A 26,919-nucleotide genomic window follows, 5' to 3' on the forward strand; every position below is an offset into this window, starting at 1 on the left:
TTAAACTGTTGAGTGTTTCTCTAGACTGGAGCACTGATTTTAAAATTAATTATTTGGTTTTAAGCTGTGTTGAGAGTTTTTCTAGACTGGAGCACTGACCTTGTTATTTAATTATTGAGATGGCCATAGTGCAAAATATAGATAGCAGATATAAATTCTCAAAATGGACACATTTTGATCAATAAATTGAAATAAAATCATTTTTCCTACCTTTTTGTCTGGTGATTCCATGCGTCTCTAGTTGCACTTCCTTCTTCTGTAAAGCCAATATTTCTTTCTTTCTGCCTTTCTTTCTCTCTCCCCCTGCCCCCCTCTTTATTTCTGCCTTTCTTTCTCTATCCCCCTGCCCCTCCTCTTTATTTCTGCCTTTCTTTCTCTCTCCCCCTGCCCCCTCTTTATTTCTGCCTTTCTTTCTCTATCCCCCCTGCCCCCCTCAAGCCATTGTGCTGATTTCTCCACTTCCCCAATTCTTTCCCTACCCCCACCCCCAAGCCACCAACGTGATTTCTCCCTTCTGCTTCCCCGAGCCAGGCCTGGCGCGAACAAGCACCGGGCCCACAAGATTTCACCTCCGATGTCAATTCTAACGTTGGGGAGGATGTTCCACGCCAGCCACTCCACTCTTGGCAAGATTGAGTAAATACTCTTTTAAAAGTAAAAGATCCTCTTGATCTAAAGTCAGCCTATGATCTACAGACATCCAACTCAATCACAGCAAATTGATAAAGATCTGGATGCTGTGTGATTTTAACCTGCCAGATGTGGACTGGAAAGCTCCATCTACAGAATCGGAAAAAAGTAGAGAGATCGTGGATGCCTTTCAAGGGGCTAGGCTCGGACAAATGGTGACAGAAACCATGATACTGGATCTGGTGCTCACAAATGGTTAATGTCCAAGTGGGTGCCCGACTGGGAAGTAACGATCATCAAACAGTTTGGTTTTATATAACAGTTAAACTGGAGGGAGGCCACACAAAACTCCAGGTCCTGGATTTCAACCGTGTAGACTTTAGTAGCAAGGGGAAGTACCTGAAGAAAGAATTAAAATGATGGGAGGACATAAGGGACATAGGGTCCAAGATGAAAGGAGTAATAAAAATGACTACTGACTTTTGTGTGAGGAAAATAAAGAAAAACAAAAGAAAAAGGAAAATAAACTAGTGGTGGAGAAAATAAAGGCAAAAGAGTTGGTGTTCGTGAAATATTTTAAAAAACTCAAGAAGAGGAGTACAGAAATAAATACTGGATGAAACTGAAAGAAGCCAAGAGAGAGTTCATCTGGCGAAAGCGCAAGTGGAAGAGAAATTGGCTAAAAATATTAAAAAGGGGGACAAAAAATTTTCAGGTATATTAGTAAAAGGAGGAATAGAAAAAATGGAATTGTGAGACTAAACAATGCTATGAACTGATATGTGGAGAGTGATGAGAAAAAAGCAAATGTACAGAAAGCACAGTTACTTACCGTAACAGGTGTTATCCAGGGACAGCAGGCAGATATTCTCGACTGATGGGTGACGGCACCGATGGAGCCCCGGTACGGACAATTTTAGAGTGATTGCACTCTAAGAACTTAGAAAGTTCTAGTTAGGCCGCACCGCGCGTGCGCAAGTGCCTTCCCGCCCGACGAAGGCGCGCGGTCCCCAGTTAGGATAAGCCAGCTAAGAAGCCAACCCGGGGAGGTGGGAAGGATGCAAGAATATCTGCCTGCTGTCTCTGGATAACACCTGTTACGGTAAGTAACTGTGCTTTATCCCAGGACAAGCAGGCAGCATATTCTTGACTGATGGGTGACCTCCAAGCTAACAAAAAGAGGGATGGAGGGAAGGTTGACCATTAGGAAAACAAATTTTGTAAAACAGATTGGCCGAAGTGTCCATCCCGTCTGGAGAATGCATCTAGGCAATAGTGAGATGTAAAAGTATGAACTGAGGACCAAGTAGCAGCCTTGCAGATTTCCTCAATGGAAGTAGAACGGAGGAAAGCTACAGACGCTGCCATAGCTCTAATCTTGTGGCCCGTGACAGAACCTTCCAGTGTCAGGCCCGACTGAGCGTAACAGAATGAAACGCAAGCAGCAAGCCAATTGGACAGGGTGCGTTTAGATACAGGATGACCCAACTTGTTAGGATCAAAGGACAAAAACAGTTGAGGAGATGATCTGTGAGGTTTGGTGCGTTCAAGATAGTAAGCCAGAGCACGTTTACAATCCAAGGTATGCAAAGCCTGTTCATCTGGATTAGAATGAGGCTTTGGAAAAAATACAGGTAGGACAATGGATTGATTAAGATGAAAGTCAGACACAACCTTAGTGAGAAATTTTGGATGTGTACGGAGGACCACCTTATCATGGTGAAAAACAGTGAAAGGTGGATCGGCTACTAGTGCATGCAGCTCACTGACCCTCCTGGTAGAAGTGAGAGCTATAAGGAAGACCACTTTCCAAGTAAGAAATTTGAAATGCGCTGTGGCCAAAGGTTCAAAAGGAGGCTTCATTAAAGCGGAAAGAACCACATTGAGATCCCAAACCACAGGAGGGGGCTTGAGAGGTGGTTTCACATTGAAAAGTCCCCTCATGAATCTAGAAACCAAAGGATGAGCCGAGAGGGGTTTTCCATGTACTGGCTCATGAAAAGCAGCAATTGCACTAAGGTGAACTCTGATAGAAGTAGATTTAAGGCCAGAGTCAAACAAGGAAAGAAGATAGTCCAACACCAGTCCCACTGCTAGAGACATGGGATTATGGTGATGTAAGAGGCACCAGGAAGAAAACCGAGACCACTTCTGTTGATAACACTGAAGAGTGGCCGGTTTCCTGGAAGCATCAATGATAGAACGGACAGGCTGAGAAAGGAGTGAATGAGCCGAAGTCAGCCCGAGAGAAACCAAGCTGTCAGGTGCAGAGACTGCAGGTTGGGATGCAGAAGGGACTGTTGATGCTGAGTAAGCAGAGAAGGAAACAGTGGAAGAGGTATGGGTTCCCTGGAACTGAGTTGAAGTAGAAGGGAGAACCAATGTTGCCTGGGCCACCGTGGAGCGATGAGAATCATGGTGGCCCGTTCCCTCTTGAGCTTGAACAAAGTCCGCAGCAGGAGCGGTAGAGGGGGAAATGCATATAGGAAGAGACTGGTCCAATCCAGGAGAAATGCATCGGGCGCCAGACGGTGAGGAGAGTAGAGTCTGGAGCAAAATAGGGGCAGTTGATGGTTGTGGGGAGCTGCAAAAAGGTCCACTTGAGGAGTGCCCCATTGAGTGAAAATGGACTGAAGAGTCATTGGATCGAGAGACCATTCGTGAGGTTGAAGAATTCTGCTGAGATTGTCTGCTAAGGAATTCAGTTCCTCTTGAATGTAGACAGCCTTCAGGAAAAAGTGACGAGCTGTCGCCCAAGACCAAATCCTTTGGGCTTCCTGACACAACAGGCGGGAGCCCGTCCCTCCCTGTTTGTTGATGTAGTACATTGCAACTTGATTGTCTGTGCAAATGAGTAGTACTTGAGGAAAGAGAAGATGTTGAAATGCCTTGAGGGCATAAAACATCGCTCGGAGTTCCAGGAAATTGATGTGGTGTTTCTTTTCCTGGGTAGTCCAAAACCCCTGAATTTGGAACTCGTTCAAGTGAGCTCCCCAGGCATAGGGGGAGGAATCCGTGGTGATGACTAGTTGATGAGGAGGTAGATGGAACAGCAGACCTCTGGATAGATTTGAGGATGTCAACCACCAAAGAAGCGACTGTCGAAGAGACAAGGTCACAGATATGTGTTGTGAATAAGGATCCGTCGCTTGGGACCACTGGGTCGCTAAGGTCCATTGAGGAGTACGCAGGTGGAGACATGCGAAAGGTGTGACATGTACTGTGGAGGCCATGTGTCCCAAGAGCACCATCATGTGATTTGCAGAGATGGAAGTTTGCTGAAACACCTGCTGACAGAGATAAAGGATGGTGTGAAGGCGGTTTGGTGGAAGAAACGCCCTCATCCGAATAGTGTCCAGAATGGCTCCAATGAATTGAAGTTGCTGAGTTGGAATGAGGTGCGACTTGGGGAGATTGATTTTGAACCCCAACAGTCGAAGGAAGTGAATGGTCTGATTGGTGGCAAGCTGAACCACCTGAGAATGAGCCTTGATTAGCCAGTCGTCCAGATAAGGGAAGACTTGAAAGTTGTGAGAGCGGAGATAGGCCGCAACCATAATCAGACATTTGGTGAATACCCTGGGAGAGGAGGCCAGGCCGAAGGGTAACACCTTGTACTGATAATGATGTTGATTGATGAGAAAGCGTAGATATTGCCTGGACGTCAGATGGATAGGAATGTGTGTGTACGCCTCCTTGAGATCGAGGGAGCATAGCCAGTCGCCCTGAGAGAGAAGAGGGTATAGGGTGGCAAGAGATAGCATTTTGAACTTCTCCTTGACCAAACATTTGTTGAGATCTCTGAGATCTAATATTGGTCTGAGGTCTCCGGTCTTTTTGGGTACTAGAAAGTACCGGGAGTAAAATCCCTGGCCTCGCTGATCTTGAGGAACTTCTTCGATGGCGTTGAGAAGAAGGAGGGATTGAACCTCTTGAGCGAGAAGGAGGGAATGAGACTTGTTGGAAGCAGACTCTTTTGGTAGGCCTAACGGCGGAGGAGTCTGGAAGTTTAGGGAGTAGCCGTGGGCTATGATCGAGAGCACCCACTGGTCGGTGGTGATTACTTCCCATCGAGAGTGAAAAACGTGAAGTCGACCTCCTATGGGCTGTGGAAGAGGACAGGAGGGAGGAAGACTGGCAATGCCCTGGAGAAGGGAGTCAAAAGGGCTGCGTCGGCTTAGTTTGAGGGGCAGGCTTTACGGTAGGCGGCTGTTGCTGACGAGCCTGTTGGTGCTGTTGGCGTTGCCTCCGAGGTTGAGGAGGATGAGGCTGAACCGGCCGAGCAGAAAACCTCCTCTGATACGAAGGTTGTTGTCTAAATGGACGAGGAGGAGGAGGCTTCTTCTTATTTTTCAACAAGGTGTCCCACCGTGTTTCATGGGCAGAAAGCTTTTGCGTGGTGGTATCCATGGACTCCCCAAACAGCTCATCCCCTAGGCAGGGCGCATTGGCAAGCCGGTCCTGGTGGTTCACATCCAGGTCTGAGACTCGAAGCCATACCAACCGTCTCATCGCTACAGACATAGCAGTGGCCCGTGAAGTCAGTTCAAAAGTATCATAAATTGAACGGACCATAAACTTCCTGAGTTGCAAAAGGCTGGAAGTGCATTGTTGAAATGCAGGAAGTTTTCGGTCCGGAATATACTTTTGAAAAGAGGCCACTTGTTGGATGAGATGTTTCAGGTAAAAGGAGAAGTGAAACGCGTAATTACCTGAACGGTTGGCCAACATCAAATTTTGGTAAAGACGTTTCCCAAATTTATCCATGGCCTTGCCCTCTCTGCCAGGAGGGACAGAGGCATATACACTAGCTCCCGTAGATTTCTTCAGGGTCGACTCCACCAGCAGAGACTCATGGGGAAATTGGTGTTTGTCAAACCCTGGAATAGGAATCACTTTATAAAGTGATTCCAGTTTCCTAGGGGCTCCTGGAATTGTTAGAGGAGTTTCCAAATTCTTGTAAAAAGTTTCCCTCAAGATGTCATGGAGGGGTAACTTCAAAAACTCTTTGGGAGGTTGGTCAAAATCCAAGGCATCGAGAAATGCCTTGGATTTTTTAGAGTCAGACTCTAGAGGAATTGAAAGGGTGTCTGACATCTCCTTTAGGAACTTGGTGAAGGAGGAGTGCTCTGGCTTACTAGCAGGATCCTGCACCGATGGATCATCCTCATCAGACGAATAATCTTCCTCGGTACCGAGGGGATCGTCAGAATCATCCCACAAATCAGGGTCCCGTACTGATTGAAGACGGCCCTGAGAAAGGGGAGTGGAGGATTCGGTATGCTTGGTCTTGCGTACCGATTTTCCTGAACGTGTCGACACCGTACCTGGTGACTGCACAGCGGTACGGGTGTCAGAGAACGGTACCGGATCAGAAGCCGAGTAAGCAGTACGCCGAAGAGACTTCGGCTCTGCCGACAGAACAGGCATAGAGATAGATTTTTGCGGTGCCGATAACGTCGATGCCGATAAAATGGGCTGGTCGACAATCGGCACCGAAGGCTCAGCAGGTACCGACACTGGAAGGTTCGGAGTCAGTAGAGCCGGGAGCAATTGTTGTAGTTGCTCCTTAAGTTGGACCTGTAGGATGGAGGCAATACGCTCATCCAGAGTCGGTCCCGATGGCCCCGGTACCGCTTTTTTCTTGCTCGGTACCTGCGGTGCAGCTCGACGCTCAGGCGAAGTCGATGCCGATGAAGAGGCAGTAACTTCAATGGGAGCGGAGCGCTTACGGGGCCGGCGCGCAGTCTGCAGGACTTGGCTCACTGCATGCTCGACTGGCGGCCCGAGAACAGTAGGGGAAGGCTTCTTAGCCGGCTTACCTACGGGATGCGACACCGGCGATGGATCTTGCGGTGCCGACACTATCGGTGTCGACTTGGAGGAAGTTGCAGGAGTCGATACCGGAGGAACTTCCATAGCGGTACCGAAAAGGATCCGCTGCTGTATTTGACGATTTTTCAAAGTTCTCTTTTGAAGAGAACTACAGCGGGTGCACGTTTCTGCCCTATGGTCCGGACCCAGACACTGCAGGCACCACTTGTGCGGGTTGGATAATGATATAGGGCGCGCACACCGCTGACACTTTTTAAAACCCGGTGAAGGGGGCATGAAGGGAAAAATGGCCGTAGCAAAATCGAAGCCCGAGGCTTCGATGGTGCCAACAGGCCCCGCCGGGGCTGACCGAAAAAAATCGAAAAAAAGTGAATTTTTTTTTTTAACACAAACGAAATAAAATAAGAAAGAGAACAATTCTCGAAGAAAAAGAACGCGCGAGCGGGAAGGCGAGTAACAATGAAAAAAATTTTCCAACAGCCGTTGGAAACACGCATCTTCTTAGCTCCGCGGAAACTAAGAAACTGGGGACCGCGCACCTTCGTCGGGCGGGAAGGCACTCGCGCACGCGCGGTGCGGCCTAACTAGAACTTTCTAAGGTCTTAGAGTGCAATCACTCTAAAATTGTCCGTACCGGGGCTCCGTCGGTGCCGTCACCCATCAGTCAAGAATATGCTACCTGCTTGTCCTGGGATAAAAAATATTTCTGATCTGTGTTCACAGAAGAAAATCCTGGAGAAGGATTACAATTGGCTGGCAAAATTAATGTAAGAGTGGAGTGGATACCATGCTGTTCATAAAAGAAAGTGTGTGGCGCAGTTGTTAGAGCCACAGCCTCATCACCGAGGTTGTGGGTTCAAACCCTATGGTGTGACCTTGGGCAAGTCACACAATTACCCATTGCCCAATGTATATTAGATAGAGTATGAGTTCACAAGGATGGATAGGGAAAAATGCGCAAGTAACTGAATGTAAACCACTTAGGCTATGAGTAGTATATAAATACAAAAAATAAACAAACTTGAAAAACTGAAGATTGACAAAGCCATGGGACTGAACAGGATCCATCCCAGGATATTGAAGGAGCTCAGAGAGGTTCTGATGGGTCTTCTTAAAAGATTTATTTAATAAATTCTTATGATGGAAGAGGTTCCATGAGACTACAGAAGAGTGGATTTGTCCCTCTTCACAAAAATGCTTGCAGAGATGAAATGGGAAACTACATGCCGGTAAACCTCACTACAATTATTGGAAAAATAATGGAATCTCGTTGCTGCTCAGCAGCAGAAGAAACCGGATCTCGTGGCAGCCACCACGACCAGGTTAGCAGCGGGGCAGGAGCGCAGAAAGCTCGCTCCTGCCCACTGAACCTCTGGACCATCAGGGATCGGCAAAGGAGGTAGGAGGACAGGGCAGGGAGGGGGGCCAGGGTGCAGAGCCTGGCGGCGGCCTACAATAATTCTGGGAGGGGGGTGCTGAGCAGCATTTTTTCTTTTTACTGTGCGTGTGTAACATGCACAGTATCTGTGCCCATTAAAAGAAAAAACAAAGGTTTCCTGCCCGAACAGCTGAGTGTCAGGAGGCTTTCCCCTGCCTTTCTCCTGTTCGGGCTTCACCTGCCAGCTCTGGGCATGTGTAAGAGTCACTCTCACAATGATGAAACAGATCGAAGAGTCAGAGATTATGATGAACCTCTGCGTGAATCATTTGCATGCAAACCTTTTATTGCATGAATTGCTCTTTTTGAATCGGTCAAAAATTGGATCGGAGCAGACCCACACGGTCTTGCCGATCCTCTTTAGTGCACCTAGACCTCAGCCCCCTTCAAGCCAGAATCCAGTCATCCCCCAGCCCCCATTCCATTCAAGCCAGAATTCAATCCTCCCCTCAACCCTTACCCCTTGGAAGCCAGAATCCAGTCAGCCTCCCATCCCCTACCCCATTCCCACAAAACAGTCATCCCCCATCCTCCCTTAAGCTAGATCCTCCACTGTTACAATCGCTGCTGGAATGGTAGCCTCTAACTCCCTACACCACATGGAACTATGTGAGTTGAGCTGCTTGGTACAGATTTCACACTGGTCTCATACGACTTGACAACTCAAGTCCAACCAGAGAGCTCCTTTGCTGTGCAACTCACTCACACAGAACCTCACAGAACAGGGATGATGGCAGCAAAAGTGTACCTTTTATTTAAAGGGCCAAGAAAATCCCAGGTGCCAGAAGACAATTTCTAATTGCCAGGATGACCTGGCACCTTCGATTTCTCGATCCCTGCCCTAGGTTTGCTCACTGCATGTTTTTTTGAAACTTGCTTCATTAATATGCTAGCGCATTTGCTTCAAAAAAACCTCAAACATGTATGAACATATATATATTAAAAAAAAAGTTAACATCTTGAATTCTTTTCCTTTGTTTTATAATGTAAGATTAGGTTCTTACCTTTGCTAATCTTCCTTCTTGTAAATCCACATTTTATTTCGGGACTAGTGGGTTGTTTACATCTACCCAACAGGACTTTGTAGGAAGCCTCAAATTTCAGAGTCTAAAACCTTACCCCCTCTTACCTCAGTACTGGCTGAATGAATCAGTTAGTTGTATATGAATCAGTTAGTTGTAGCCAGGAACATCTTTAGAGGTGGGGTGGGGTTTAAGTCTCTGAAATGTGAGGCTTCCTACAAAGTCCTGGCGGGTAGATGGAAATAAAGTGGGATTGTACAAGAACAATTATTTCTATGCTCTCAAATATCTAGTAATATTATATACTGCCTACAATGGGAATGGTGATAAACTGCCTAAAAATCTTAGGTAAGGCAGGATTGCAAAGGTTAAGGATAATAATCTTATTTTTTTAAAGCCATGTAATATGCTTACAAAATATTTCTCTACTTACAGAATCAAAATATAGAATAACTTTTCCATTTTTCTTTTCTACTTTCTTAATTGCATTATTTGTTAAAATGTCATTTGGAGACAAAGTGAAGCCACTAAGTAAGTCCACTTCCATAAGGGCCATACCACTCACTGTAGAGGTTTCCATCCCCAGATACCTACAGCAGAAAAAAAAATTAATTTCCAGTAACAATAAATATGAGTATTAAAGCATTATAGCAATTCACTGTAAAATTATAATTTTTGTTATTATTTTTTTTAATGCAAGACACACCTCATGTAAAAATTGAATATCATTTTCATCAGTGAACCTGAAGCAATTTTCACACAGAATTAAGGGTAGGCAACCTTGGTCCTTGAGAGCCACAATTCAGTCAGGTTTCTAGGATTTCCCTAGTGAATATGCAGGAAATCTTTTTGCAAGCACTACCTCCATTGTATGCAAACAGATCTCATGCATATCCATTGTGTAAAACCTGAAAACCTGACTAGGTTGCAACCCTCAAGGACAAAGGTAGGCCACCTCTGTTTTATAAGCTGGGCAACAGAGCTAAAATACACAGGGCACCAAGGGAAGGAGGCACCACATGGTTTTTCCTCTACCTATCCATCTTTTGAATCATGTATGCTGAAATGCTATAAGGTTCATAATCAAAACTAAAATATGTCCCCCCCAAATTGGTACTTGGATGATCTAAAAGACAGGTTGTTCAAGTGCCGATAATCGAAACAGCTTTTTGGACATATCCAGGGCTTTTTAGGCCTCAGAATCCGGCTGTGTGTCCAGAGCCAAAAGGGGTATTTTTTGAGGAGTGGTTATGGCGGGAGGTGGGTAGGATGTGGGCTGACCACTTAATTGTCCTGCAACGATAACACTGCACAACAAATTTTAGCTTTTTTTCTGGAGCAAGAAGAAAATTAGGTTTACTTTATATAATTTGACCTCTTCTGTATGAAAATAGCCTATTTTCTCCTATCACGTTTAGTTTTTGAGCAAATCGCAAATATTTATAGCATGAGAAGTCATAATGTAACGCATTGTGGCGATTTAAGAGTTCCTATAAATTTTCCAGAATCGTTTGCTTTTGTAGTGCGTTTACAAATGAGATTAGGAGCATCTCTAATTTATGTCCAACAATAGCGAGCCAGCATTGAAGAATTCCATCTGCCCTAATATCGTTTCTCCATTGTAGCAATGTCCTGGTGAAACCTCTCCCTGTGCTCATTACTAATACTACCATGATTATCAGGGGAAAAAATTCAGATGCGAGTGAAAAAAATTAATTTTTTGTGATATGTTGCGTTTGAGATCACAGAATGCTTTAAAGCATTGTCTCCACCATTTGGACATAGTCTGGTCCCTTCCTATTCCCCAGAAAATTCTCGAATTCATTCTTCAATGCTTTCTAAGCACTTTTCTCACTTTAGCTTAAAAATCTAATTTGAGGCAAACTGTTTTAATATTTCTGAGATTGTTATACCATTTACTCCAAGCATTAGAAAATATAGCAAAAATGTTAATTTTTGCATTATAATGCTCTTTTGCCCAAAATCAGAGGGTTATATCGAAAAATTAAGGTCAGATTTGAATTCAATGACCTAGAGCTTAGCAACCTAACAGCCACAGGTGCTTAGCAGCGCTCGAGCAGACGCCAGGAAGATGTGACGCAAGCACGTGGGAGACGCCGTTAGCATGGCGACAAGGGGGCTTGTCCAATCAGGCTGCTCCCCACCAGTTGAGTCCCAGAAGTAGGGGTTGAGGTTGGTGTGGAGCAGAGCAGGCGGACTGAGTGTGTGTGTGAGGAGGAAGGGGGGGGGTCGGGGTCCAGGCGGGAGCCATGACTTATGCGCTGCTGGCCAGCTCGCTGCTGTGACAAACCCAAGGCCGTTTCGGGTTTTGCCCATAACAAACCCAAAACTGTCCCAGGTTTTGCACCAAGGATCAGGAGAAAACACACTGAGCCTAGGTGTAGGAGAGCTGACCAGGTGGCCGGCCAATTAATAGATCTAGCTGACTACTGCTCAATGAAGTGGAGTCAGAAGAGGCAGGGCAGGAAAAGGTTAGGCAGGAAAGCTGTACCAAGTGCAAACCTGTCCCTGCCACTGTCAGAAGTTTGATACCTTTTGAGCCTAGGAGAATTAGGACTAGAAAGAATCCTGCCTGTAATAATAGGGAGCAGGCTGGTGTGTGGAAAACCCTTCCCCCACCTACTCAGAGGGGGAGTGGCTCTCCACAGGATAAAACGTGGCTCCTCAAAACACGAAGGGGAGGGAGGCAAACAGGAGAAAGGAAACCTGGAGAGAGTCAGTCACTCTCACGCCACCCGGAGGAGTCTGATATTACAGACTGGCCTATGGTAGAGGCAGAGGAGTTGTCTCCTACCTGGAATCCTTGGGAGCAGCCAGAGGAGGAAGCCATGGAGGTACAGGAAAGCTGGGTAGGAACTGAGACCCCTCCAATAGTCAGTGAGCATAAGAGTTGGGTTTTTGATGTTTATATCTGAGCTGCCAGCTAAACTGTAGTCCTTCTTTGAAGTAAGTTAGGATCTCTCCTTGCAAGTTAAACTTGGAAGCTACATTTAAAGTAGTGAAGTGTGGGTTACCAGCAAGCGTGTGAATGGTTTCCTGGTTTGATATGAAGCTGAGTAATTATGTTGCCTTCACTCTCAGCTGTTTATAGTAACTGCAGCAACGTTTCCAAGTGAAAATATGCATGGTAGGGAACAGTAAAACCATGTGAAATTTATACCTGCTGCACTGCGCAGTCTGTTATAAGTTTGTTTTTCTGTTCATTGAGAAACCAAGTATTGCTGACCTTATTTTTGTATGAACTGTGTGTAAAGCCTGCAAAGTCAAAGTATTACTGCTCTGGTGAAGAGGACTGTTTTACTTACCTTGTTAAAGTCCAGAAGCAGGGGAATGTACAGTAATTTCAATTATATAAAGCAATACTGCATATAATAGTAAAATAGACAAAACTCAATCCTTACCTTGTGCATACATTTAGGGTCACATGATTTATATCATTTTTATCATCTTTTACAGCAACATCTAAATCAAAGATTTCTTTATTTTGAATATATCTATGCTCCCTAGCAGTCGCCACATCCTTCAAGTTATAAAGAATATTCATCTACAAGGAAGCACAAGGCACAAGAATAAAAAAAAATGCATGTTACTGTGATATCTCCATGGTACAAGTAGTCAGCTAGTAAATTTGTAAAGAGAAATAACAGAATGAGAAAAGTAATTGAAATTAGATTTACATTCTGAAAATTACATTAAGTACTCAAGCAAAGTTACTTACCTGTAGCAGGTATTCTCTGAGGACAGAAGATATATATTCTCACATGTGGTTGGTCATCCATGGAACATGGTAAGGAGACTACCAAGTGTACTGTCACTTTAAATTTTTTTAAGGTGGTACCTGACATCTGATCGCGGGACCTGCAGTTCAGTTACAAAGCTAAGAAGCCAACTAGGGGAGGTGGGCGGGTTGTAATAATACATACTGTACCTGCTGTTCTCAGAGAATACCTGCTTTGCTTTCTCCAAGGACAAGCAGGTATTATATTGTCACATGTGGGATTCCCAACTGCCAGGATCATGTCTCTTTAGAAAATCAATTGATATATAAACATGAGCTTGGGGAAACCCTAGAAAGTTGGAGGGATGCCCAAACCAACTGTCTCTCCTGGAATTTTGCTCTAACAGTAGTGAGAGGTGAAAGTATGGCCTGAGGACCAAGTGACTCTTTTGCAGATGTCCTCAATAGATGTAGCCACAAGCAGATGCTAGTATTTTTATAATATTAGTCAAACTTGAGTTCACAAACATTATATCATCACCACTATTCCCAAGTAATAATAATGCTTTTTTTCTTTTATTATTTTTTGGATCTCCTTAGTATACTTTTCTGATGGTTTTCTTAGCCTCATTGAACCTCAGAAACACAACTCGCCGCTCAAAGGTTTATCACAGTGTTGGCACCTCACTGGTCCTCTTGTATTATAAATATTAATACTATCTTATATATTTAAAGTGCAAGCTTGGACTTTGAAAATGTTTATCAAACAAACATATTACATAGAGGAATTCACATGACCGTTGTCATAGATAATAGCTTACACAATGTTTTAGTGTTGGTATGCTTTTATCCTATATATATGGTTAAATATGAATGACATTTAGGAATATAATGGGTGTCTTTAGTATATGCTAATCATTAGCGCCTGTTAATGAATTACCCCTTTATTGTAAAGGGTAAAGGGGTTGGGACTTGTATTCAGCTTTTTCTGTGTGGGTACAATCAAAATGGTTTACATATTTTAGACATGCTTATTTTTGTACCTGGGGCAATGAAGTGTTAAGCAATAAGGAGCTGTGGCGGGAATCAAACTCACAATCTCAGTTCATTAGGTCTTTTTTTCTCAATTTATGGATATTTTTCCTGGTTTGTTTCACACATTTTAATTTAAATTTTTTTTTATTTATGTTAAAACTTTTATATGAGCTAAATGATTTAACATGTTAATTTTTAGGCTAGCATGCATTTCATCAATTTAATACATATTTTATGGCATATTAATTAACCAAATATGCATACATACACTAATACACATTCATAACATTGCAAAAGAAACTATAAATGATCTTTATGTCGAAGTAAAACTTCAATTGCATACCTGAAAAATGGCAAGTCCATGTCCAAAAGCTGAAACATTTACCTCTATAGGTTGGGTAACTGCAATCTAAGAAAAGTCAAAATTAAAAACAAAGACAAATATCCAAAATATTTCAATCTGCCAATCAATTAAAAAATATAGGGGTCAATTCTGTTCTATATAACATTTATAGCCCGCTCTAATCTTCAGATTCTAGGCGGATAACAATATATAAAAATAATACATCAAAGTTCTTAGCAAATTTACAATAAATCAATTAAAATATTGACATTTTATAAATTTTTAAAAATATAAAAAGAAGAAACTTTCCTTAACTCAGTAGGTAAATCATTCCAAAGTTTGGCTCCTAGATATTCAAAAGATTTACTCATCAAAGACTTCAAATTAATATATTTACTTGTTGAATAGCTGAGCCAATGCAATTGATTTAAAAATGTAGTCACCTCATCATATTTCTTGGCTTTGAATACACTGCACAACAAAGTTTTTGCTTCCTGAACACTGCTGGGTGTTTCTTATAGAATTTTGGGTGCTGATCATGAATATTACATCAAAAATTACCCATCACGTACCATTTCAGAGAAATCTTCAATTTTGTCGTGATTTTTTCTTATATTTGGATGCAAACAATTTTTTCTCCCATAAGTGTCTTATCAACAACGGTTTGTGCCGCCTGGGTATGTCCATGCATAAAATCTAGCCAGGTTGGAAGCTGTTTTATGGAAGATGACATCCTGGGCATGTCTGGGCAGGTCTGAACGAGCTTGCGCTGTCTCACCATGCTATAATGGTGGCTTCCATACACCGATCCTGCTCATTTGGTTAATATAGATAGTCCGTGTGTGTATATAGTATCAGTATAGTAAAGTATAGTAGTATAGTAGCTGTAGCAATATAACAGTAAGTAAGCTTGATGCTATAGACGTTTTGGTGTCGGGCAATATGTCTCGTCGGTGTCGTAACAGCCGCGACACATTCTGCTATATCTGTGGGGAATATACACTTACGCCTCAGAGACGTTCGATGACTGCCCTTGTAAAGAAAGCCTATCATCTGTATTTTGGCTGCAAAATAGGTGATCAAGACAAGCAATGGGCGCCTCACATTTGCTGTGCGACATGTGCTGTTAGTCTGAGAGCCTGGCTCAGAGGTACTCGAAAGACGATGCCATTTGCTGTTCCGATGATATGGCGAGAACAGAAAGACCATGTGACGGACTGTTATTTCTGTTTGACTAATGTGTCTGGTTTCTCTGCCAAAAACAAGAAGTCAATTGAATATCCTAATCTGCCTTCAGCAATGAGACCCATGCCACATGATGACAGTCTTCCAGTTCCGAAACCACCAGAGGATTGGACCTTAGACGAACCAGATGAAGAAATTGCAGTGCAGGGTTCTAACAGTGACATTGACCCAGATTTTGAACCATCCTCATCAGGCGATCCACATCTGATAACACAGTCCGAATTGAACGATTTGGTCAGAGATTTGGGTCTGTCAAAAGCAAAAGCTGAGCTGCTAGGTTCGAGACTGCAGGAATGGTGTTTGCTATCACCAGGTACGAAAATTTCTGTGTTTCGAGACCGGCATCATGATATAACCAAATTTTTTGCACAAGTCGACAGTCTCTGTTTCTGTTGTGACATTGAAGGATTGTTCTCGGTCTTTGGTTGTGATCACAACCCGGAAGAGTGGCGTCTTTTCATTGATTCGTCAATGTTAAGCCTGAAAGCTGTTCTGTTGCACAATGGCAACGTTTATCCTTCAGTACCTGTTGGCTATGCAGCACATATGAAAGAAACATATGAGAATATGGAAATGTTACTAAAGTATGTCCAGTATACCAGGTATAACTGGAATATCTGTGGAGACCTCAAAGTCGTTGCTCTGTTACTAGGACTGCAGCTTGGCTATACAAAGTACTGCTGTTTCATCTGCGAATGGGACAGCCGAGACAGAGAGTCGCACTATTCTAGAAAGAACTGGCCACTCCGTAAAAAGTTAGTTCCAGGACAGAAAAATGTAGCACATGAATCGCTTGTTGACCCGACAAAGATATTTTTGCCTCCTCTTCACATTAAACTGGGACTCATGAAGAATTTTGTGAAAGCAATGAACAAGGAAGGGGAAGGTTTTCGTTATTTAAGACAGATGTTCCCAAGAATAACTGATGCCAAGATCAAAGAGGGTATTTTTGTTGGCCCCCAGATCAGACATTTTATGAGTGACAAGCGATTTGAAGATCTGTTAGTTGGGCCGGAAAAAATTGGCTGGAAAGCCTTGAAAGACGTTGTTGACAATTTTCTGGGCAATTACAGAGCCCCAAACTACATTCAGCTGGTAGACAAACTTCTCAAAGCATACAAGAGAATGAAGTGCAATATGTCACTCAAGATTCATTTCCTCCATTCACACTTGGACTTCTTCCCCGCAAATCTCGGTGCTGTGAGTGACGAGCACGGTGAAAGGTTTCATCAAGACATAGCTACGATGGAGAAACGATACCAGGGCAATTGGAATCCGTCAATGCTTGCCGACTATTGTTGGATGCTACAACGTGATGCACCAGACACTGAATATAAAAGAAACTCGGGAGCAAAACACTTTTAATTCTGTTTCATTTAGTCGCTTGTGCGAAACGTAAACTTGACTATATATTTTATTGTCAGTAAACATAAAAATGTCTATTTCTCATAGTTCTTACGTGATGCAGTAAAACCAAAACCATATTTGAGCATACCAAGTTGGTACCTGTCATAATCACCAAAAACTTTTCAGGAATCAAGACTTAACCAAAAAATTGTTGTGCAGTGATATCAGATGCACCTCTATGTTCGGACTGCTTTCCATTAACCCTATCTTCTACAAAGCCGTGCAAGCGGATGCCAAGCGGCAACAGTCCCGAAGCCCTTTATATCTCTATGGTCTCCTTTTACAAAGCCATGCTAGCGTTTTTTTCGCACGCACCGGATTAGCGCGCGCTAGCTGGAAATCTACTGCCTGCTCAAAAGGAGGCGGTAGCGGCTAACACGTGCGGCAATCTAGCGCGCGCTATTCCGCGTTTTAAGGCCCTAGCGCGGCTTTGTGAAAGGAGCCCTATGTGTTTTGGGGCCGTTACTGCGTGGCTTTGTAGAAGAGGGGGTAATTGTGCAGAGAGCAAGTCGCACAAGTCTATTCTATCAAGAAAAGTAGTTACCTACTTTTCTCTAGAGAATATTAACATAACCAGTTATTAACGGGTCCATTATTTAGGTGCTTGCACTTACATCAGCCACTGAGCAGGTGTAAGTGTGAGCGCCTTAGGGACTCTTTTACTATAGGGCATTAAACCCTTACCCCTGAATTTTATAAAAAGTGCTATAAATTGTGTATGTAAATTTGAGTATGTTCCAAATTTGTGTGCACAATTTAATTGAATAAAGGGCCAATTAGCACCATTAATTGGGATCTTAATGAGCAATTAATTATTGGTGCTAATAAGTTTTAATTAAAATTTATGTGTATAAATTTAGGTGTTGGGTCCATGCGTAAATTTTACATGAGTCAAAAGATCATGGGCAGATTGGGAGCATTTCTTGGATTTACATGCCTAATTACAGAATATTGGAATCTGTACTAATTTACAATTTATGCTAATTTACAGTATTTACAAGGATTTGCACCACATTTTAGATGTTGCAAATGGTCATGTCTAAATTTAGGCGCAGTTCTTGAGTATAAGCGCTACTCTATAACATAGCCTAAATTTGAGTGTCTAGAATAGTGCTGACCGAGTTTTTTTTTTTGTTGTCCCAGTTTTCTAGGTGCCATATATAGACTTCATAGACTGTATACCCTCGGTGAAAAGTAAATCTAGTGCTACTTTAGAATTCTATTGAGGAATATATAGACTTCAGCCATTAATGTGAGGCTAGCACATGCAAACAGGCTACTGCAGAAATGCCTGTCTGCACATGCTAACCCGTGCTTTACCAATTTTTTTAGAAAATATTTTTGAAAGGGCATGTCATGGGCAGAGAGTTGGCATTGTTGCATTATCCAGCTAGTGTGCATTAATCCTAAAGCAGAGTTAACATGAAAACACTTAGAGCTCCTAAAAAGGAGATACATGCTCCCACGTTAACTCTGAGCAGGTACTGCATGCTAATGAAAACATTAGCACAGATTTGCAATAAAATATTTTTACACACACCCTCTTCCAAAACTGATGAATTAAATCTGGGCTTAGCATGTGGTAAATTTCCACATTATCAAATATTCAGCCCAGATTCTAGCACATTTTAGTAAAAGACCCCTAACTGGGTAAAGTATTCATGTCTTTACATGGAATTCTGATTAACTGTCTAGATCAGTGGTCTCAAACTCAAACCCTTTGAAGGGCCACATTTTGGATTTGAAGATACTTGGAGGGACTCAGAAAAAATAGTTAATGTCTTATTAAAGAAATGACAATTTTGCATGAGGTAAAACTCTTTAGAGTTTATAAATCTTTCCTTTTGGCTAAGTCTTAATAATAATATTGTAATTTATAGCTAAAGAGACATATGATAAAGAAACTATTTTATATTACTTTTGTGATTATGAGAAACATACCGAGGGTCTCAAAATAGTACCTGGTGGGCCTCATGTGGCCCCCAGGCCGCAAGTTTGAGACCACTGGTCTAGATGCAATTGGTATTTCAGGTTGTGTTCTCCAATGGTTTGAAGGATTTTTAAAATACTGAATTTATCAGGTTCGTAGTGATGAACAATACTCTCATGTCTCGATTAACACAAGTGGAATTCTGCAAAGTTCTACACTTTCTCCATCAATGTTCAATGTTTATTTGGCATCCTTGGGCAATAAACTAACAAGTCTAGGCTTGAAATTATATAATTATGCAGATGATATAACTATTGTAGTCCCTATTTCTTCATCAACATCGTATACTCAACATTTCTTATCATCCATAATTATGTTTGTTGAGCAATGATCAAAAAAATTTAAACTAAAATTAAACTCTAATAAAAGTAAGATTTTTTTGGCAAGTCCAGCTAATAAGATTAAAAAAATTCTATAATGTTGAATGGAATTAATTATCCTATCAGTCCAGTTATTAAGATCTTAGGAGTATATCTTGACTGAAATTTATCGTTCGATGCTCAACTTGATGCTTTAGTAAAGAAAAGTTTTTTCATACTATGAAAGCTTTGCACAATTAAATCTTATTTTGACTTTTTGTCTTTTAGATCGATTGGTCTAAAGTACTTAGAACCAAGGACTACATAGTTTCTCAATGCGCGGGCTGCGTACCCCAGGGATACGTGGGCCACTCAGGGGTACGCAGGCTGACTGCCGCCTGCCCATCCGCTTGCTGTTGCTAGCCACTTAATCTAAGGCCTGATTGGCCAATCAGACCTTAGACTTAGTAGGGATGGGCGGACCCGCTATTCCTAAGGCCTGATTGGTCCAGGCTTCTAGAGCCTGGGCCAATCAGGCCTTAGGCTTCGGCGGGATGGGCCGGGAAGGGGCGGGCCCGCCTCATTTTGACGAGGCGTGCCTGCTTGCTCGACGTGCAAGACCCATCTGTAAGAACAGGTTTGGTGGAGTGCGGGTTGCGTCTTCGGGCAGGAGGGATTGGGCACCCTCCTGCCAGCGACCGATATTGTCGGGGGGGGGAGATCTGTAATGTCGGGGGGGGGGGGGGGGCGGTCGGTAGTGTCGGGGAGGGGGGTGCGTCTTCGGGCAGGAGGGTTTGGGCACCCTCCTGCCAGTGATCGGTCAGGGGGCCACGGCCCGCTATACTTATAGCGGCAGAGAGATCCCTTGCCGCGATAAGTGTAGCGGGCCGTGTCTAATCTAACCCGATTCTCTAACCCGCGTCTGTAACATGGACGCCGGTTACAGAATCGGGGTTTAGTTTAGGCCGATTCTGAATAGGACGCCTCTCCCGGGCGTCCTATACAGAATCAGGGCCTAGGTGTCTTGCGGGCCTCGCCTTCAATATAGGCGGCCTGCCTGGGGAGCATTTTTTTTTAAAAAACGTGCATCCCGATTGGCTGATTAGACAGCTGTAGGACGCCTACAGCTGCCTAAAATCGGGACGCACTTTTAGAGAATCTGGGCCTAAATGTTTAAATGTTTAATGTGTGTGCAAATGTGAGCACCTAGATTACAGATAAATGCTGCATTATTTTACCTGCTGCATCTGCATAAGAAATCGGTTTTGAGAATCAATCTTGAATCTGATCGGATTATTCAGATTGGGTCCAGTTGCTGAGACACTGATTTCTGTTTTACCGACAGTGATTAGACCAGCAAACGATGACAATGCCTGTAAAGCTAGAATGGTATCCTAAAAAGAAAAAACAAAGGCTTCATAGATTAAAAAATTATGCTTGTTTACAGACTTAATTTAGAAGAGGTCTGCATATTTTCTCTTTTCAGGGTTGAACTTCTATTTGACCATCCTTTGCTCAGCATATTAAGGATCCTTTTACTAAAGCTCAACATTTGCTAACAGAATTAGCATACGATGAAGGTTGCATTAAGCTTCAGTAAAATAGCCCCTAAAAGTTCAAAAGTTAACTCAGGTACAACTAAAAACCTCCAGATATGATAATTTTAGAAAAGTGAAAAGGGCTAGGTGATTCAAGGGAAGAACAATGTTTAGTGCATTTTTTTCTGTATTTTTGTATGTTATAGTAGACTCTCAGTTAACCGGCACCCATGGGGATTGGCAGATGCTGGATAAATGTATTTTGTGGTTGCTTGAGAGTTACTATTAAAAACAGGCCCAAGTGATACTATACTCCATACCACACACTCTGTATTGACTTGATATTAATACTGAAATACAGTACAAAAAAGCAAATAAAGACAAATAACAGTATTGTGAATGCAGTGTGCAATTTTAGTTAAATGGCAGTCAAACTTTTTCTTCCTCTATTTATTGTCCCCCCAACCCCATTTGTAGGTCCAGCATCTCTTCCTCCCTTCCTATCCTCCTTTCTGGTCTGGGTAACTTTCTCACCCCCTCCCATAAGTCCAGCATTCATCCATCTCCCCTCCCCTTCAACCTGCAGGTCCTGTATCTATATCCCTTCTTCCCCCCCCCCCCAGTTTTGGTCCAACTCCTCCCCCCAGATCTGCTCTCCATGTGGGTCTTGCCTCCAATGGACCTTGTAGAGCCAGTATCTCTTACCTGCTGCTCTACCAAAACAGCAGTGGCAGCGCTGTAAACAGGCTGCTTGCAGCAACCCCAGCAGGACCTTTCCTCTGCCATGTCAGAAATGACAGAGGAAGGTCCCTGCCGGGACTGGAGGGAGGGAGGTTGTCAGGTCAGGAGAGTGGGAGACAATTTCCAGTAGATAGGTGAGATTTCCTAGACTTCCTGCTCTGTCCTTTCTGCGCCTGTTTACAGTTTGTCTATTTATTCTTCTCCATGCTCTAATGAAACTGCATCTTGGATGCCACTCAGCTCTTGAGAGCTGGAAAGAATTTGTATATACAGTATGTTCCTTTTGTTGGGGAGTTGTGCTCCTTTGGAGCTGGTGTTGGCAGTTAATGGTACTGTTTCACTCCTTTCAGCAGAACACTTTGTTTAGGCTGTTATTACTGGTGTCTCTACTTCACATATGTGGATGCCTCTCAGTGCTTGGGTACTGACTGTAGAGGGCGCTAAACCGATCAGTGAATTACTACAGAGGCAGAGAGAAAAATCTAGGTTGGATTCCTTCTGTAGAGCATGTGAGTATGGGGAAATAACCCTATTGTCTAGAATGTCTCACCTATTGCATTGGTGTGATATACAGGCCTCCTTCACAGACAGAGGTGGACTAAAAAATAGCTGTGAAAGGAGACGTGCTACAATAGATATTTTTAATATGCTAGATGTTGATTGGGGTATCCCTTTGCAGAGTCTTCTAAGAAGTAGATAGATACTGGATTCTCTATAGGGAGGACTGTTCCAGCAGTTGATAATGAAATCCGTGTGGGATGATGCTTACAAATGGAAAGAGTGCTTCTGATGCTATAATGGGTGATCATCTAACATCCAGTGATCACTGGATGGTATGGTTCAATATTAGGATAGGTGTGGAGAGGGTTCATTTAAAAGTAAAAGTTAAAGTTCTAGACTTCATCAAAAATAACTTTGTTGAGATGGGGGATTACCTCAAGGAATTGTTTGCTGGTGACATTTGGAAGAAGTAGGAAAGCAGTGGCAAAACTGAGAGGAGTTATTTTAATTTAATTTAATTCTTATATACCGCTAATAACCGTGAGGTTTCTAAGCGGTTTACAAAAATGATGCATTAAAAGATACAATAACTATTGTATCTCCTCCATGCCCCGTTATCTAAACTGCCGCGACCCTGTAGGCGTAGTATCTTGTTTCAGTCCTTGTGGACAGTGTGGCATCAAATCCTTCGGTTGTGGAACCAGGACTCTCATACTAGTGCACTTCTCCCGTTGGTGGGGAATTTAGTTGGACCTTCCGTGTTTGGTCGTTGGAGGGCTCGGGGGGTGGAACAGTTGCGGCATGTTCTGCGGGATGATGGGTCTCGCTTACCTTGTGCTGAATTATCGGGGAGGGGGGTTCCTGAGATTGGACTTCCTTTCGCTTATTGTCAACTCAGTCACTACGTGGCTTCCCTCCAGGGGACTTCTTTGCAAGGGGATTTTGGGACCCGGCTCTGTACTTTTTTGACTGCAGATCCTGATTCCAGGGTCTCTATCTCGGTTTTGCATGGCCGGATCCTGGCTCTTTGCCCGCCGAGGGTTTTCCCTGGTATACTGGAGGCCTGGCAGCAGGACTTGGGGGAAAAATTTTTGTTAACTGCCCTGGGACGCACTGCGGGCTTGGTACATAGTGCTGAATTACGTGAATGTCATTTTCGCACTGTTCTGAGGGCCTATGCTTCCCAGAGTCAGGCTTATCATATGGGTTGTATTGATACTCAATTATGCATCCGCTGTTCGGTGGAGGTAAATTCTTACTTTCATGGTATTTGGAGTTGTGAGGGGATTCAGGTATTCTGGACGGAGCTGGCTTCCTTTTTACAGGGCTTGTTGCAGACCCCTGTGCCAGTCTCAGTGCAGTCTATATTGTTTGCCCATTTCTCTTTCTTGCATATGTACACTTCTTACGAAAAATTATTTCTTAGTAAATGTTTTATTTTGGGGAAGAAATGTATCTTGTGTTGCTGGCTTTCTGCTGAACCACCTTCTTTTTGGTTTTGGAGGATTCGCCTTCATGAACTTCTGGGTTGGGAGGCCCGTTTGGCCTGTTCTTCTCGACGCCGGAGCAGAGACTTTGTTCACACTTGGACTCCGTATCTGAACATTTTGACTCCTGAGAGTCATAGCCGTGTTTTGAATAGACTTCACCTCTGAATCTGTGCTTTCATGTGTCTTTGCTGTTCCCTGCCTAAGAGTTTTCTGTATCTGTGGGGGGATGGGGAGGGGAGGGTGGGCAAACATTCTTTGCTGTGGGGTGGGGGTGAGGTGGGTCCGGGGAGGGCATAAGAGTCCAGTCCTCCGCGGGTTCTGATGAAAATGCATACCATGGTTGTTATTACCATTGTATTTACTATTGCTTAATAAAATAGATTTGAACAAAAGATACAATAAATAAAAATAAATAAGCTAGGTACTTGGAAATTCCCTAACTTTCCCAAAGGCTCACAATCTAACTAAAGTACCTGAAGAAACAATTTATGAAAAATAAAGATAAAAATATAAAGATAGAGGTAGAGATAGAGATAGAAATGAATATTCCAACAAGATGGCGGCCAGTTAGGTCATCTTCTGTGCTGTCTCCCTTGTCCTGCTTTTGTTTTATTTTGCCTTTGTTGATTTTTCTTTTAAATTTCTTTTTTGTTGGTTTTTTTGTTCTGTCTCTGCTGTTTTCATTTGGGACTTCCAGTCTCATTGGTGTTTGCTTCTTTTGAGCTCACCTACCGATTTCCAGTTTGACAGTTGCTCCAATCTGGCAGCTGAGGGAGCCGTTGCCTGATGCCTGAATGGTTCTATGGTGGCGGTTAAGAGTTGAAGAATTGGGTCCTGTTTCTTTTCATGGTGGATGGGAAAGTTCTGGCTTTCGGCTCCTTGTGTTCATGTCCAGCCACTATCGGAAAGGAGTGTGGGAGCACTGCTTCGCCCCCTCCCGAACCAGCATAGGACCAGCTCTGTTGAATTCAAGCTGCAACAACGGCGTGCTGAGGGCAGATGAAGGCGGGAGCCAGCTCACGCCGCCATGGAGGGACTACATCGGACCGGCATGCAGGTCGGTTGAGCCAGCTCGACCTCCTTCCCATTACCAGCAGGGAGAGGAGATTAAATCTTTTCTCACTGTTAGGTCGTGGGAGAGGCGGAGCGGTGATTGCACTCCTCTCCTGAGCAGGCTGTCGAAAAAATGTTAGCTCGCTGCTTGAAAGCAATCTTTTTTTTTTCCCTGCTGAGTCGTGGGAGAGGCGGAGCGGTGCTCACACACCACACCTGAGCTGACACTCTTCAATGTTAATATGAAGATCTACATGCGGTGGAACTGTGACCAGGTGCCCTGCTGGGGAGGGGCTCCCGATACTGCTGCTGGTCTCGGTGAGCCGTTAGCACCGCTTCTTTCAAAGTGTTCTCCCCTGCTGGATCGGGGGAGGGGTGTAACTGTGATCAGGTGCCCTGCTGGAGAGGGGCTCCCGATACTGCTGCTGTTCTCGGTGAGCTGTTAGCACCGCTTCTTTTAAAGTGTTCTCCCCTGCTGGATCAGGGGAGGGGTGTAACTGTGTTCAGGTGCCCTGCTGGAGAGGGTCTCCCGATACTGCTGCTGGTCTCGGTGAGCCGTTAGCACCGCTTCTTTCAAAGTTAATAAACCTTTAAGGGCAATAAACCTTTTTCTAAGAAAAGTAAAATAAGAGAAAAAGAAAGCTGCTTTGGTTCTCATAAATTGAAAGGTAAGGAAAATGAGGTTAGCTTTCATAAACTACAAAACATTGCAGAAAGAGGAAGACAGGTGACAATATCTGGAAAAGCAAAGAGAAGCTGGTAAAGTAGTCAGGATAGCAAAGATACATATGGAAGAAAAAAGCCAATATGGCAAAATGACAGTACAGAACAATTTTTTTACATTTGTTCCTTAAGGAGAAAGTGCAAAATTGGCATTGTGAGAATCAAAAGTGTAGGGAAGGAATATGCAGATGAGGATAAGGTAGAATTCTCTTAACAAGTACTTCTGTTCTGTGTTTACAGTTGAAAGGTTTGGAGTAGGACCACAAAAAAAGCACATCAAAAGGAGTGAAAGAAGTGTGGTAGACCCTGAATGATTTTCAGATTTTGTTTGTGAAGAGCTAGTTAAACTAAAGGAAGACAAAGTGAGGGGGCTAGATGGTATATATTGTGACAGGGAAGCCCCTTTCACTGGCTTAAAACCTGCTTTAAACCCTGCCACTAAAGAAAATGTGCCTATTCCTAAGCCAAGAAAGCTGCCCATTAATCCTGTTCCCAGTACTAAGATCAGACAGGCAGGGCAGAACAGAGAAGGGATGGCAGAGAACAGAATACCTATTCAAAGTCACTATAATTCCTTTTATAAACCATCTGTTAATTCTCCAGTAAAACCTCTGGTCAGGCAATCTGACACAGCAAGGGTTAAAGAAAGGGGTGGAGCTGATAGGCAGAACATGGCTAGAGCACCAGTGAAAAGTACACAGCAGAATAAATCGAAGCCAGCTGAGAACACACACAGGCAATCAGGAACCTGGAGGGAAGGACGTTCCTCCTAGAACAGGGAACTGAAGGCTAGGAGTAGAGAATGACACGGTGGCGGTTTACCCGCGGCCACTGCGTTTAGCCGCGGGTAACCCGCCAAAACGGGGAATGAAAAATAGCAGCCTCTGCGGGGACAGGGACAAGGCCATTCACCGCCCCGTGGAGCGGTGAATGGTCTTTTCACCGCAGTGAGGCATCAAAGATCGCGCGGTCCCCGCAGCCCCCACCCGCCCACCCGCACGCTGTCTCGATCGTTTAACCAGCTTCCTCTTCCCACCTCACCTTAGTTTGCCGGCTTTCTTTTTCGGCGACTGGCACACTTTCAAAGAGCCGCGCATGCGCGGCTGCTCAGTATTCAATCTTCTGCTCTGACCCAACCGGAAACAGGAAGTTGCAGCAGAGCAGAAGATTGAACTTTGAGCAGCCGCGCATGCACGGCTCTTTGAAAGCGTGCCGGTCGCCAAAAAAGAAAGCCGGCAAATTAAGGTGAGGTGGAGAGAGGAAGCTGGTTAAACGATCGAGACGGTGTGCGGGTGGGGGCTGCGGGGACCACGTGTTCCCGGCTCACACAAGGAAGGAGGGAGTGAAAGGGAAAAAGTTTCTCTTCCTTGGAAATAGATTCTGAAGTGACCTCATCAAAGAAGACCAGCACCAAATGTACAAGAAATCCCTTAAACAATGTCAAAAGAGCCCAAAAGAGAAAACTGCTACTGCCATGAAACTCCATTATTGAAGGAATCAACTTGAAATCACAGTTCAAGAGACAGGAAAAGGTTAAATGCCTCATGGAATCCTCAGCCACAACACAAACCAAATTGTGAATGAAATCAGAGCAGACAGTAAGAATTATAAAATTGATGTCTAATGCTGAGGCATTAGAAATAATGCCTCAGCAATACAATTTTCAGAAGTTCTATTTGCTCATAGTAAGGGAGAAGAGAGACTGCTAGTGATGGTGGGGGGACTGATAGAAGATATGAAAGAAGGGTGGTAGAAAGGAACAGATGGTAAAGGAGGGAGGGAAGGGTGGTGGTGGAAAGGAATAGAACAGACATTGAAAGAGGGTAGAGAGGAACAGACCCTGAAAGGAAATGTGGAAGGCAGAGTGGGGAGAAGACGCTGGAAGGGAAG

At 43.7% G+C, this 26,919-nt stretch overlaps 1 protein-coding gene across 2 annotated transcripts in view; it reads right to left on the minus strand.

Moving 5' to 3' along the window:
* The window catches only part of CD109 (CD109 molecule), a 295,729-nt gene that overhangs the window by 12,385 nt on the left and 256,425 nt on the right, over positions 1–26,919 (minus strand). For both annotated transcript variants that reach the window (XM_033937865.1, XM_033937866.1), the window contains exons 28-31: positions 20,222–20,377; positions 14,043–14,108; positions 12,348–12,490; positions 9,359–9,515 (exon numbers count right to left, since the gene is read on the minus strand). In XM_033937865.1, the coding sequence (XP_033793756.1) occupies positions 9,359–9,515; positions 12,348–12,490; positions 14,043–14,108; positions 20,222–20,377 (522 nt within the window). The remainder of the gene's footprint in view (positions 1–9,358; positions 9,516–12,347; positions 12,491–14,042; positions 14,109–20,221; positions 20,378–26,919) is intronic.

This window comes from Geotrypetes seraphini, chromosome 3 (genome assembly GCF_902459505.1).
Source record: "Geotrypetes seraphini chromosome 3, aGeoSer1.1, whole genome shotgun sequence".
Lineage (NCBI taxonomy): Eukaryota > Metazoa > Chordata > Amphibia > Gymnophiona > Dermophiidae > Geotrypetes > Geotrypetes seraphini.